The 15,651-nt window shown below is 37.4% G+C and overlaps 2 protein-coding genes across 2 annotated transcripts; both read right to left on the reverse strand.

Annotated features, from left to right (window-relative positions):
- Window positions 1-2,080: 2,080 nt before the first annotated feature.
- On the reverse strand, window positions 2,081-3,974 carry LOC120489297 (lysozyme C, milk isozyme-like). The gene is made up of 4 exons (XM_039686048.2): window positions 3,794-3,974; window positions 3,500-3,691; window positions 3,285-3,348; window positions 2,081-2,578 (listed from the first exon to the last, which is right to left on the reverse strand). The coding sequence occupies exons 1-4, from the start codon at window positions 3,972-3,974 to the stop codon at window positions 2,452-2,454; spliced, it is 564 nt and encodes a 187-aa protein (XP_039541982.2). The 3' UTR covers window positions 2,081-2,451.
- Window positions 3,975-10,455: 6,481 nt separating this feature from the next.
- Window positions 10,456-14,427, reverse strand: LOC120489255 (lysozyme C, tracheal isozyme-like). The gene is made up of 5 exons (XM_089132834.1): window positions 14,165-14,427; window positions 13,042-13,248; window positions 11,866-11,926; window positions 11,293-11,340; window positions 10,456-11,109 (listed from the first exon to the last, which is right to left on the reverse strand). Exons 1-5 carry the CDS (start codon window positions 14,343-14,345, stop codon window positions 11,010-11,012), a joined length of 597 nt encoding a protein of 198 aa, XP_088988960.1. The 5' UTR covers window positions 14,346-14,427; the 3' UTR covers window positions 10,456-11,009.
- Between the last annotated feature and the right edge of the window lie 1,224 nt (window positions 14,428-15,651).

Consider the following 15,651-nt stretch of genomic DNA (forward strand, 5'->3'; position numbering starts at 1 on the left):
TAGAGCTTTGATTATGAGGCGTGTCTTAACCGAACCAGGAAAAAAACAACTCTGCACTTAATTGGATAGTCGGTAGACCTACAACCAATCAGAGCAACGCAGTAAGTCAACTCCTTTGCATAGCACAGTCAACTACAAAACGTATTTATTTTAGAAGTAAAATAACGAGTGTTGCTTTTTTTACTTGATCCTCCATGAGTGCGACCAAAGGAGAAACCACAACGACCACAGGCTTTTCATTACGTCTCATCTTCTTAGCGACCGTCAGAGCCAGTTGACGAATTACACTTTTGCCGAATCATGTAGGAAGGACGACAAAAATATCTTTCCGATCAACAAATGCCTTGATTTAGGGATATGACGATATATATCGTTACCGCGGTAGAAAACATCAGTCGTAACAGATTTTTTTATTCTGTGTATACCGCGAAATGTAAATAAGTGGGCGTGGTTAACTCCCGTGCAGCGCGCGTGAGATTGATGCTGAGATTTGTCAAAGAAACATGGAGAAAGCAGATCAAGAGGATCCACAAAGGAATTACGTTTTCTAAAGGGTTGTTGTTAACGTGATATGTTCGGGGGGAAAGGCAGCCGCCAACTAGAGCAGAGCAGCAGCACCCAGGCTACAGTTTAGAGGAGTGCACGTTCGCAACGGGGAAAGCATGAAGTTTACTTGATAACAACATTTCATAGGCAATATCAATATCATTACGAATAGAAATAACCTTAAATAATGTATAGTTATCCGCATCTTTCCTTCTCTTATGTATAGTTACTTTTTAAACATGAAAATCACATTCCTGCTTGTTAAAACGAATGTATAATCCTGTTTCTGAGGCCAAATTCCTAAATATGCAGTGCGAGTTATATATTTTTGTCTACTGAACCAGTTGATAAAATCTTCCTTTGATTCGATCCGTGATTACAACAAATTAATCGATCGCATTTTGTTGATGCAAAAGACAGGCGCGTGCACATGCACTGAGAGGGAGCGCATGGTGTTCACTGGGCTATGGAATAATAATGACGCACTTTTATAAGGTGTGTATAATTTAAACTACTTAGTCAACACTAACAGTAGCTGCTGTTTGGTTTTCATATTGCTGCTCTCCTTCTAGTCACTTCTGAACTTGACACTTCTGAACTCCTCTTGATTAAAGCTCAGGGTGACGGGTTGCCAGATATCACAAAAAGAGCAAAACAAGCCCCTTAAAAACGCAGTATAATAAGCACATGTGGTAAAAATATATTATAATTATATTATAAACTGATTGATGAAGTAAAGCAATGCATGAGATTGAAAAATTATTTAAAGTTGAAATGCACCTATGAGTTGTATTTAATATCAATCTGTTGTGGGAAGTTCATCTAAAAGTTGATGAGTGTTTTTTGTTTACTATATTTTGCCTTAAAAATAGTTTACCAAATAAATAATTTACCAAATAAAATAAAAATAAAACAAGGTGACATACGTATTTGGGTTTATTTATTATACAAAGCCCTTTTTGTCGATTTTTTTTTGAGGATAACTATATAAATAACTATATCGTGAAATATATCGTTACCGTGAAATAAAATTAGTCATATCGTGAAACACAATTTTGGTCATATCGCCCACCCCTACAGTTTTCTGTTTGTCTATTAAAATTAATGCGCTGTCGATTCATTTTATAACAGACACGACAGCGTAATCTATACATCTCAATTCTCCAGCTGCAGTCATCTTTGAGGGAAACCAGTTAAGTGCTCTTTGATAACGTGATAATTACGTCCTTGAAGATCACCTGTCCATCATCGTATAAAACCCGCCCTGGCAATTTGATTGGCCCGATCATTTTTTAACTGATCATAATTACTCCTCAATGGATCGAGTCCAGACAGCTAAATTTTTATATAATATGACTAAAAATGTCCCCTATTCTATTAAGTGGCTTTTTGACTGGACAGTGACGGATGATCATAGTGCTTGTTGTCATGTTGTTCTTCAGCATACTGAGTCTGCAATAAACAACTTGAAACGTTCGCGCCCATCATTTTTAAAAGCATGCTCTTTGTCATCTTTATCATATACCATAAACGCACTCAGCATCAGCACAGCATGATTCAAGGAATGGAGTTTTATTTCAATTGTCGACAGAAATGTAAAACGCCACCAAACATTTACAGCATCACAGCGATAATATAAAGTTTATTCATGCACAAGCACTCTCTGTTCAGATCCTTGATATGTTTAAACTCACACTAGTCCCACCACCATCATAGTGACATTCAATCAAAGCAGTTGCCATGGGAACATCCGACAGTTGTGTTTTTAGATTGACAGAAATCATGCAGCTGGTCAGAAGCGGTATTGTTAGGTAACGGTAGTCAGTTCAGATACTGATTTTGTAAATCACTGTTGCAAATCTACAGTTTTACAGCAGGTCAGACGAGTACACACAGTTGTTTCACCTAATCCCAACTAATACCAATACACACTCTTTTTAAAGCCATTAATGATTCTTCTTCATTCAGACACTCGGCGAAATAACGAGCGGGGACCACAGAGTCACACTCCTTCATCAAAATAGAGTTCAACCTGTAACACACAAAAAAAACAGTCACACTTTGATTGTTCAGGGCGGATTTTAGCTACTTCTTAAGCCTTTATATTTTAGGTAAATAATTATATATAAATATATATATATGTGTGTGTGTGTGTATACTATACAGTATATATGTCTAAAAACACACTTATTTTTATATATTTACAAATTTATAAGTTTGCGATGATGCAACAAATTTAAACAGCACTGGGTTTACATGATTTCAAAATTATATATATATATATATGTAAAAAATATTCTCACACACTATTGTGGAAATAAGAGACTTCTGAAGACTTCTTTTTGCATATTTAAAGGAAAATTGCATATTTTGCATATTTAAAAAATGTTATGAATGTAATACTTGAATAATAATTGAATGTTTATATATTGTGGACATTTTCATAGAGGCCTATTAGACTCGCATGCACTTTTGCCCAAATGGCATCCAGTAACTACACTGTCAAAAATGCATTTTATTTGTAGTTGTAAATAAAACAAATATTATTGGAGTAGTTTTCAGTCTTTCTCCTGCAAAATTTATTAGTTGCCATTTCTTTGTAATTATGTGTGAAACTTAGCAATTTCTGAGTGAAATCAGTTTCAAAGTAAATCCTACATAAAATATTTTTCAGCGTTTGATGAAATGACATCTAGATCATTCAATGCAGTGTCTACTGTATAGTGTGTGCTACTTACTTGCTGTCATTTATGGTCTTCTTCAGGCAGGCGATGTCATCTGTGATGTCATCATCAATCAAAGCTATTGGAGGAAAAAGAAAAGAGTCAAAACCTTAATCAAAACGGCTCACTGTGAATGCTTAGAGAGCCATAGGAATCTGGCAGTTTATGAGTCCAGAAATTCACAAATCATTGTTTAGGATAGTGTTATGATTGGTGTGGTATTTTCTCACCAGAGCAGCTCATGTTGCAGACATTGAGCGACGGCATCATGCCAGAATCACAGGCCACCTGATCACTGAGCTGAAACACGCCGTACAGCTGCCGAGAGTGGATATTAATTAAGGGCTTGATCTCTCTAGGCCTGGCGCCGATGGTTTTGACAAAGCTGGTGTTGAAGCCTGAAGCATTGGCCTTGCAGACAACTACCAGAGAACAAAGGGATAAAGAGTGTGAGGCTGATCAACCTTTTATCTGCACACCATGTGACATAAATATATGGATAGAGAAGGGAATCTGTTACTCACGTCTAGCGATGAGATCATCCACGGTCATTTTGTCTCCCATGGCTTCAGGCACCTGAATCTGAGCCGCCTCGAGCTGCTTTTTCAGCTCACATTTTCTGAGAATCCGTCCCTCAGTCGCACTGGACACCAGCAGAACCAAAGCTAACGCCGCCAACATCTTCACTGGGAGAACGCTCTTCATCTCTGATATCTGGAGGTTAAACAGAGAAAAGTGAATGCATAGATAAATGGGAATTTATTTTTAGTTATATTTATATTAATTTGGTTGCACAGGTGTATTGCAAAGTAGTCTATTTAAATTGCTTATTATTAAAGTATGATCATGCAAACAAGCAAACCAAAATATCTGATTTTATATATACTTCAAAAGTGTAACTGTTTTCAACACTGATAATAATCAGGAATGTTTCTTGAGCATCAAATCATCCTATTAGAACGATTTCTGAAGGATCATGTGACACTGAAGACTGGAGTAATGATGATGAAAATTCAGCTTTAATGACAGGAATGTATTAATATCGAAATTATTTCAAATTGTAATAATATTTCACAAAATTACTTTTTGTATTTTTTTATTAAATAAATTCAGCCTCGGTGAGCAGAAGAGACTTCTTTTAAAAACATTTAAACACCTTACCAACCCCAAATGAAATATACTGTATATTTGTGTCACAATGACCAGCAAGCATTCCCTACCAGTTTAATCAAAGAACCTGCAATCAAACCGCTGGAAGAACCGTATTAAAATTACTCTTACCAGATGTTTTGTTCTTGGATGTTTTGTAGTCTTCACTGTCCTTCTGTACTGTGACCCATCAGACTTATATATGCCAGAGTCGTCTCCACCTCAGCTGCACCTGTGCTTTTGGTTCATCCCAACATTAATACTTTTAATTAATTGAACAATTAAGATTGTTTGTCAGGGGAAGATGGTTTCGCCCTGTTGAGTTTTTGGTTCCTCCCAACGTTTCTCCATCCTCCCAAACCAACTGTCTTGGGGAAGAACAGTTTTGTATATCCTTGTTCCTATATAAATTAAGAAAACTGATACACCCACTTCAATTTATGCCCCTTCAAGTTACGCCCTTTTAAAGTTTCACCCACTTCAAGTTACGGCCATTTCAAATAACGCCCACTTACAGTTTTGCCCTTTTCAAGTTACGGCCACTTTAAGTTTCCCCACTTCAAAATATGCCCACTTTAAGTTACGCCCCTTCAAGTTATACGCACTTCAAGTTACACCCACTTCAAGTTAGCCCCACTTCAAATTATGCCCACTTTAAGGACCCGTCCACACTTCTGCATTTTCTTTTAAAAACGGAGACCTTTTGCTATGTTTGCACCTCCCGTCCACACTAAAACGGGAAAAACGAAGACCTAAAACGAAGAAGTTTAGAAACGCTGCAGCTGCATTTTGCGTTTTGAATCTCCGGAGGGCGTTTTAGTGTGGACGAGATGAAACGGAGGCGTTTACAAACAATGACGCAGAGGCGCACGCTCGGCTCTATGATTGGGTGTCATCAGTCATGACGTGTCCTTCCCTGATTCGCCAACCACTGTTTACACCGGCGCGCACATGGCCAGTGTTGGTGAATTGTTATGAACCCAGTATGGGTTATATTTTCACGTGATCCGCGTTTTCTGTCGTTTTAATGTGGACGGAGATCAATTCTAATACGCAGACAAAACGCTGGTGTGGACGGAGATCGTATTCGTTTTAGTTCTTCGTTTTTAAACGAAAACGCAGTAGTGTGGACGGGGCCTAAGTTTTACTCCTTCAAGTTAAGCCCCTTCAAGTTACGCCCCTTCAAGTTTCACCCACATCAAGTTACACCCACTTGAAATTACACCCACTTCGGTTTAGATTCATGTCCGCCATTTCGACATATTCCAAATACACCCCCTTAAAGTTACACCCACTTCATGTTATGCCCCTATCTTGCCGAGAAGCAAGAACAAGAAAGATCCATCCATTGTTGTTTGCTATGTCGCTTTCTTCGCGCGAAAATGACGTTGATCGCTTTATTTTGACATAGGCTACGCCGAATCTATCAAGTATGGTACTGTTGGCGGTGGAAATGTAAGCCGAATTGTTCAGCCTTTATGAGCAAGCAGAAACTAATGTGCAAACGCATATTGTTATTAGTAGTACAATTCATAGTAGTAGTATTATCTTATCAGTAATATTTATTAGATTTTTACATTTCAAACTTGTAATTGATTTTAATTATTAATGTGTGTAATTATTATTGTGTAATGTTTTTCAGTACAGTGGCACTATTTAAACATTATCTGCACTTTTACAGAAGAAACGTATATATCTGCTATCTAACTTTTTAACTTTATACATTTTCCATTTCTGCAAGGGCTGGTATTTTGATTTTTACTGTTTTTTATTTTTATTCTTTTATGTAATTGGTATATTATAGGAGCCATTATGTTGATGGCTACGTTTTACTTTAGATGTTTGTGTTTATGAGGCTCTCAAGAATGCATGCAGCCATCACTTGTAGCCAAAAACAGTGGTGAATGGTACTATATTTTTATACCGTCATTGATATCGTTTTCGCAATAAATACCAGAAAATATTGTGATATAGTTTTAAGTCCATATCGGCCATCCCTAACTTCCAGCTGTGAATGTTTCCGGAGCTGTTGTTGCATAACTGCAACAGTCATATAATTGAGGACAGAAGTTACTTTTTAAAGCTTTAAATCCTCATTGTCTTTTTCTTGGGTTTATCTGTTTGAGGCGTGAACCTGATGATTCCTTGTAAAGACTTCCTTGTAATGCTTTTGTGCAAAAGTACTTTATGGGCAAGGCGTTTTCATCTAAAATAACCGTTTCTAGAAACTCACAATGGGTTTAGTCAAGGAATTATTTAAACCAACCTAATTTAAGGATAATTTAGGACTTAATTATCCGATGCAATTCAGAATTGTTCTTCAGCATTGTCACAGTAAAGATTTGCAGCTTACGTTAGAGTGTCAAAGGCTCATGCAACTTGCAAATGTATTTAGGTACAGTGATGCTTTAGTTGGGAAGAATATGCCCGGTACATAGTAATTCAGTTCTTTATAAAGTAAAACTAATTTACTTTTTTAAGTTTTATTGGCATAATGCTTTTCACAATACATTTTGATCCAAAGCTGCTTTGTAGAATATAGTGCCTAAAAGGTGATTGGTTGGTTTAAAGTAACACCAGATAACTTTTGCTCTCGGGGTCCCCCTACAGTTGGGAAACAGTATTGTCCTCTACTACTGTCCTAAACTGTCATCCTAGATGCACTTGCATTTGTTGACAACCATGATAGCCCTGAACACTGCCGTCATATCTGACTATAACATGACATATATTGCCTATATAACAAGCTCTCACTCGTTTATTTTTTAGCATTTTTGGGAGGAGTAAAATATACATATGTGGTTTCAACAACCAGATTGCGTTTACACCTAGTAAAGATCCGGACACAATGCGAGCCAGACTACCTCCAGATGTGGTCAGGCAGATCCGATCACGATCCGATCACAACGCATTTACACCTTGCATTAACATGCGTTTTTTATTATCCGGATAACTTATCTGGATACAGATCGCATTTTAATACCAGGTGTAAATGGGGTCTTCTAGACCACGATAACAGGTTGCCAGGTGGAGGGACACTTGTACTTTTTTACACTTTAATATTTATCTTAATGTTATAGGTCAACTACAAAAAATGATTCTGCCATCATTCACTCTTATGGCTTTCTTTTGTTGAACATAAAAGTAGAATTTTATTTAATTTTTTATCTATACAATTGAAGTCAATGGGCACCCAAACTGGTCACCAACGTTGTTTAAACTATCTTCTTTTGTGTTGAACAGAAGAAATAAACTCAATCAACAACATGAGGCTGAGTAAATAATGATTAACCAATTTTTTTAGGATTATTTTTTAAGTAATTTTTACTGGGTCAAGGAATTATTCTAATAATAATAATAATACAGATTTTATTTACATAGCGCCTTTTAAGAACACTTTGTGGTGATTAACGGTTTTAGTGGGAAGGCCATAGTACACAGAGTTACAATAGTCCAGACATGAGTTAATAAAAGCATGGACAACAGTTTCAGCATCTTCGAGATTTAACTAAGGTTGTATACGGGTGATATTACGGAGATGGAAGAAACTTGATTAACAAGGGGGGTTCATTTGGAATCAAATACTACCTCAAGATTGCGTATAGTAGGTGAAGGATAAACTTTGACTTCATCCATATTAATGGAAAAATTTAGGGCCAATTTACAGAATTTCATTTATTTTTTTTCAGTATTCAGATTTCCACCTTTACTAAGACTTTAGACAATCAAGTATCACTCTGCAATCTCCACACATTCATTAAAATGATTTCAAGATATTTTTTGAATATGACCAGTAATCTTGTATAATGATGTGCTAATTAGCAGTGATGGCATAACACTTTTAATATCTAGACACTTTTCTGCAGCTTTAAACTTGACACACTATATTACGCAAAACAAATTGATAACTAAAATGACACACACAAAAAAAATCTGATGCATAATCTGGATCAGATGAGTGACCTTTGGTTGGTGGTATGTCCTTCACTGTGTGTCATGCTACAATAATCAAGTTGATGTTTCCGACTACGCCACCTTGGGAAATCCACCCAAAGAATTAAACACGCCCCCTAAAGGCACGCACAGGTTCTAATCACCATGAAAGCCAGAGACAGGCAATCATACAAAACACTTTATTGAAAATTAAATAAATAGAAAAGGCAGTCCCTCCAGGATTTCACGATTTTTTTGTGTGATTTTTGCGATCAAAATGACTGATTTTGTGGCGGTAATTTCCAAAAATTTGTGAAAAAATTTGCGATTTATATATAACATTTACCATAATAGTATTCAGTCCTTCCAGAAAAACGCAGAGTTTTTTTGTGATTGTTGCGGGCAAAAATTGATTGATTAGCCTGCTCGGCCCGTTTTCTTTAAAAATGCGATGGAATATGCGGGATATTTATGCAATTTTATGCGATGAAATTGCAGGAATTTGCAAAAATTGAGAGAACTTGCAAAAATTGCGGTTTGATGAAAAAGATTTCTCTTTTTCAGTGATTCCCCCAACATCCTGTTCTCACTAGGCTAATGTAAGAGTCATTTCTTATTACTTCCTTTGATAAGCAAGCATACTACATCATAGAAAGTGCTGGGAATATTTAATTTCTCATCTTGTTTTATTTCAGACTATAACGAGTGTAAATAAGGTGTGGCCCCTTTAAGAGCTGCGCGCTCCCTGTTGAACTCTCTGCAGTGTTATATGTGCGCCTCGAACACCCCATGTGTGCGGGTAATTTCTGTTTGATGCTACTTCTTTTATCTTATGTTGTTTATTAAGTAACGATGTGACAGTAGAACGTGTGACAGACAGTTATACGAGTTCGATTTGTGAGATGTCAATCGCCTCCGTGAGTCTGTCCGGCGTCGCGTAATTGCGTCACTTCATAACGTTCCCATGGAAACAGAGGGAAATGGCTGCTCTTGTGTGAAGCAAACGGAACATTTTTTAACTTTCTACTAAAATACACGTGACTTTTTTTGCAACGAAAATGCGAGGATTATGAAATTATGCAAACCCCGCATATTTTGCAAGGAAATCGGCAATTTATGCGGCGAAAGTGCGGCGTATTTGAAAAAATGCGGCCCCCGCATAATAGGCTGATTTTGCATTGAATTCAGCGATCGCATAATCGCGTTTTTCTGGAGGGACTGAAAAGGCATTAACCATCAAAGGCATCATACCAACAGGAGTAGTCTAGTCTCAGATAGAATAAACACCCTTAAATAAGGAAATCACTACAATCACAGTCCACACACATCGACTAATGTCAGTGACACACCACCACCCAAAGGTCACTCGTCTGCCCCCATTGCCCAAATCCTGCCGACAACAAGAGATAGAGGTATTAAAATCCAAATTTGGAAAGAACCTAATACTCTGTCCCACCCAAGTCTGCATAAATCAAATCACAAATAACCAGTGCTTTAGTGGCCAAAGAGATCCCGGTACTCTATTATTGTTTTTATTTATTTATTTTGTTGACTCCCTATATTGAAGGGGTTTTATATACAGCAGACAACAGACAACCTTATAAAAAATAATTCAGTTGTGGATTTCCTTGAGCTAGAAAGAGATACTGAACATAAATAAAATGCTGTCACTTTAGCACGAGGCCAGTAGCATATAGCATTAGCACCTCAGCTCCACCCACGTCCTGCCTCTTTGCCCATTTTGTTTTATGTGACAAGTGACGAGAGGTGACGCACTGCCAAGATGGCGACGGCCGGCCCCGCCCCCCTTTATGCTTCAAAAACGCTCTTCAGAAACCTAGGGATGACGTCACGGACACTACGTCCATATTTTTTTATAGTGTATGGTTTAAACCAAGCGTGCCGCACAAGCCCAGTAAAGCCAAAACATCTCGATCGCCCCCCGGTGGCCGGTCCTAGTGTAGGTCATAAACCCCGCCTCCCCATGTTATTCAACGGCACGTGAGACCAACTAAACAATTAAATTACACTTCATCTTTTTTCCAAAGACAGTTTCTGTCATTTATTGTTTTTTTTTTTTTAAATAAGTTTGTTTTTAGCTAGTTATTTGATGCGGTGGTGTGACGTCATGATTGAAAGCTGTGATTGACAGGTTCACTGAAACTGTTTTCGGGATCTTCGGAGGACTGAGGAGATTGGACCTTTAAATTTAATATCTAAATTTCTATAATTGATTATTTCACACCGACATAAATAATTGGTTGTTCTGCAGTAGAATGTGTTAACCGATCAAGCATGTCCGATCGATTTTTGAGGGGTTTTTTTTCCGGTAAGTTAAAGGTGGGGTATGTGATTTTCTTTTTTGACCATTTTTTTCAAAATCACTTGAAATCCTTTTCCTAACCTACTTACAGAGCACTGAAATGAAAATTAAGCAATTTAATCATCTGTGGAACGGGCAGGACTCGAAAAACTCAAAACTCCAGTTTTACAGTTGCCATGGGAACATCAGACTGTTGTGTTTTTAGATTGACAGAAATCATGCAGCGATATTGAAGGCAATGGTAGTCAGTATATACATATATTGATTCTGTAAATCACTGGTACAAATCTACAGTTTTACAGCAGGTCAGAAGAGTAATCACACTGTTGTTTCACTTAGAAATCAGTCAGCATTGGTGTTGTTGCTTTCAGACACTCGGCGAAATAACGAGAGGGAACCACAAAGCGACACTCCCTCACCAAAATAGTGTTCAACCTGTAACACAAAAAAACAGATTTAACTTCTTAAGCCTTTATACTTGAGGTAAATAATTATATATATATATATATATAAGCCTATATGCAAAAATAATCTCGCAGACTATTGTGAAAAAAGAGACTTCTGCAGACTTCTTTTTGCATATATAAAGAATAAGAAATTGTATTATTTTCAACTTACGTTACAAGTGGAAGAGTGATATCAGAGGCATTTTTGGGTTTAGGTTTACTGTGAAGAAAGAAAACATGTTATGTAATGAAACTTATATTGAATATTTATATATTATACACTCCCAGAAAAAAAAGTACGAAAGCTGTCACTGGTGCTGTACCTTTTCAAAAGGTACACTTTTGTCCCTTTTAGGTACTAATATGTACCGTTAAGGTACCAATATGCACCCTATAGGTACAAAAGCGTACCTACTGCCCCAGTGACAGCTTTTGTACATTTTTTCTCTGAGAGTGCATTTTCATAGAGGCCTTTTAGACATAACTTTTTCTTAGCATGCGCTTTTGCCCAATTGCCATCCAGTAACTACACTGCCAAAAATGCTTTTTATTTGTAGTTGTAAATAAAACAAAGATTATTGCAGTTGTTTTACCAGAAAATACCATTTCAGTCTTTCTACTGCAGAATGTGTTAGTTACCATTTCTTTGTAAATATGTGTAATAAGTGAAATCAGTTTCAAAGTAAATCCTACACAAAATGTTTTTCAGCGCATGAAATGAGATCATAGTGTGTGTGCTACCTACATGCTGTTAATCATGGTCTTCAGGCAGGCGATGTCATCTGTGATGTCATCATCAATCAAAGCTATTGGAGGAAACAGAAAAGAGTCAAAACCTTAATCAAACTGGCTCACTGTAAATGTTTAGAGAGCCATAGGAATCTGGCAGTTTATGAGTCCAGAAATTCACAAATCATTGTTTAGGATAGTGTTATGTAGGGCTGGGTAATAAATATCGATTTCTCGAAATTAATCGATTCTCATTTTTACGAACCGATATCGATTCTTAAATCTCAAGAATCGATTAGTCATCCTGTTTCATTTGAATGAATGGGACATTGTATCGCGGCTGCGCGCATCCAAAAAATCACAATAATCTTTGTCCTTTGTTACTATTGATATGAAACAAAGTCTCAATTTTCAAATTACGTCCATTTTCTTTAGAAATTCAAAAACATAAATAGTGTTTTGGCGTGAGATCGCTCTGGCGCAGCTCTAGAGAAGCAGCAGCGCTGATCTCACTTCCGGCTTAATAATACCAGTCACAGCGCCAAATAAACATGAATGAGCATCTGAAAGTGTGTTAAAGATAGAGTACAACTTATCGAAATCCGTATCATGTCACATTGATTCGCTCAATCAGCATTTCAACCGAGGAAAGACGTCAGTTAAACAGCTTGTAATCAATGTCATCGTCATATTTACCTCAGAAAACCCACATAAACTCGTTAGTCAGCTAGAAAAAATAACTCCAGAGAGGAGCATTTTGCTAAATATATACACCATATTACATATGCATTATAATCTTAATGTTCTTCAATAATTAATGCATATTTGAATAAATCTGGCTAGTTTTTATGACAGCCACCATTTAAATGTTTATATTTAATAAAATCTTCTTATTATAAAAATAAATAAAAGTGTAATTTAAGTGATTCATTCATTATTACCTTCATATTAGGCTAATGAAGCCTATAGGCTACAACTAGACTCCCATAGTTTACAGCATTAGTTAAGAGATTTGATTTCCTTGAGAAAAAAAATGCCATTTATTGTAACTAATATCCAAAATAATCGATATTGAATCGAATCGAATCGAAATTGAATCGAATTGCAAGCTTGTGAATCGAAATCGAATCGAATTATGAAATTTGTCTCAATACCCAGCCCTAGTGTTATGATTGGTGTGGTATTTTCTCACCAGAGCAGCTCAGGTTGCAGACATTGAGCGACGGCATCATGCCAGAATCACAGGCCACCTGATCACTGAGCTGAAACACGCCATACAGCCGCCAGACGGGCCGCGGCTTGTGATGTCCAAAAGATTGGATCTCATTCTCTTTAGGCTTGGGGGCGATGGTTTTGACAAAGCTGGTGTTGAAGCCTGAACCATTGGCCTTGCAGACAACTGCAACAGAAAGGAATAAAGGGTGTGAACCTTTTATCTGCACATCTAGAGCCCTATCTTGCACCCGGCGCAAATGACTTTGTACACTGACGCATGTATCATTCCTATTTTGCACCTGCGCAAAGCGGACTTTCCCCTCCACAGACGCACGCCAGTAAACTAGGGATTGAAGTGGTGCTATGTTGCAGTTCCAGAAAACAATTGCGCCACTGACCAGAAAAAACGTAGTCTAAAGTCAGTGACTTGTTTCGCGTACATTCAGATGCTATTTTAAGCACGCATGCTTGGCCATATTACAGTGTGAAGAACGCGCATACACTGTAGATGATTCTCTCATCTACACATATGCATTTTACTTTTTGCAAATGATACATTATTATAAGGAAAAATATTTAAACACGAGGGAAATCATTGTTGTGTCCATGACGACGGGGAAAAAATGGGCATAAAGCTTACACATTTACCCAAATTATCATAGGCATGTTTAACCAAAGCTAATTTGGGTGGGTTTGTCCCATCCCCAATGTCACTTCTCTTTCTTTTACGGCCCTGACGAGAACATCGATCTCCTCGGCTGTGAACCGATTGTGAAGCGCGCCTGGTAAATGCTCTGTAATAATAAAATTGCACCATGGAACAAGCGCACCTCGTTCATCATGCTCTTAAAGGATGACGCTCTTATTGGTTTATTTCACGTTACGCCCAAACCACACCTATGAATAATGAAGCTACTTCAGACCAACCCCTTTTAAACTTGCGTCGGGCACAATAATCATTTATCCTGCCGGTAAAATAGCAACAGCGCCCAAGACCCGCCCTCAAAGATACTTGCACTTCCTTCGCGCTTGATACTTGCGTTTAGATAGAGGCCCATGTGACATAAATATATGGATAGAGAAGGGAATCTGTTACTCACGTTTTGCGATGAGGTCATCCACGGTCATTTTGTCTCCCATGGCTCTAATCACCTGAATCTGAGCCGCCTCGAGCTGCTTCTTCAGCTCACATTTACTGAGAATCCGTCCCTCAGTCGCACTGGACACCAGCAGAACCAAAGCCAACGCCGCCAACATCTTCACTGGGAGAGCGCTCTTCATCTCTGATATCTGGAGGTTAAACACAGAGACGAGTGAAAGCAGAGATAGCTTCTTTTCATTCAGATTTGTTAATTCAGTTGCACAGAAGCGCATTAAAACGACTCATTTTATGCTGATCATGCAAAAAAAAAGTGCTTTAAACAATGCATCACAGCTGATTATATTAATTAAAGCAACAGTAAAGACATTTATATTCTGAAAAAAAATCTATTTTAAATAAATACTGTTCTTTTGGGCTTTAATTCTGAGAATCTGAGAAGTATAAAAGTACAACACACAAGAATATGCAACACTGATGATAATCAGAAATGTTTATTGAGCATCAAATCATCATATTAGACTGATTTCACACTGAAGACTGCTGGAGTAATGATGCTGAAAGTTCAGCTTTGATCACATGAATAAATTACATTTTACAATGTTTTCACATGGGAAACACCCATTTCAAATTGTAATAATATTTCACAATATTACTGTTTTTACTGTATTTTTTATTAAATAAATTCAGCCTCGGTGAGCAGTAGAGACTACTTTTAAAAACATTTAAACATCTTACCAACCCCAAATGAACTATACTGAATATTTGTTGCAGTCACAATGACCAGCAAGCATTCCCTACCAGTTTAATCAAAGAACCTGCAATCAAACCGCTGGAAGAACCGTATTAAAATGACTCTTACCAGATGTTTTGTTCTTGGATGTTTTGTAGTCTTCACTGTCCTTCTGTACTGTGACCCATCAGACTTATATATGCCAGAGTCGTCTCCACCTCAGCTGCACCTGTGCTTTCAGTTCATCCCAACATTAATACTTTTAATTCATTTAACAATTAAACGTTTTTGGTCTGAATGTGTGTCTGCCCTGTTGAGATTTTGGTTCCTCCCAAAGTTTCTCCATCCACCCAAACCAGTCTTGTACCCTCATTGTTCCCTAAGTAAAGAAAATTGCTGTGATGTGACAGGCAGGTCGTTTTAGTTGGTATCTTTCATATAATTTCCAGCTGTGAGTGTTTCTGGAGCTGATGTTGCACATTTAATCAAGGACAGAAGTCACTTTTTAAAGCTTTAAGAAAAGGATTTTTCTTGGGTGTATCTGTTGGTGGCATGAACCTGAAGATTCCTTGTAAAGACTTAATGCTTTTGTGCAAAAGTACTTTATGGGCAAGGCGTGGTCATCTAAAATAGCAGTTTCTAGAAACTCACAATGGGTTTAGTCAAGAAATTATTTAAACCAACCTAATTTAAGGATAATTTAGGACTTAATAATTATCCGATGCAATTCAGACTTGTTCTTCAGCATTGTCACA

Source organism: Pimephales promelas, chromosome 6 (genome assembly GCF_988280905.1).
Source record: "Pimephales promelas chromosome 6, fPimPro1.hap1.1, whole genome shotgun sequence".
NCBI lineage: Eukaryota > Metazoa > Chordata > Actinopteri > Cypriniformes > Leuciscidae > Pimephales > Pimephales promelas.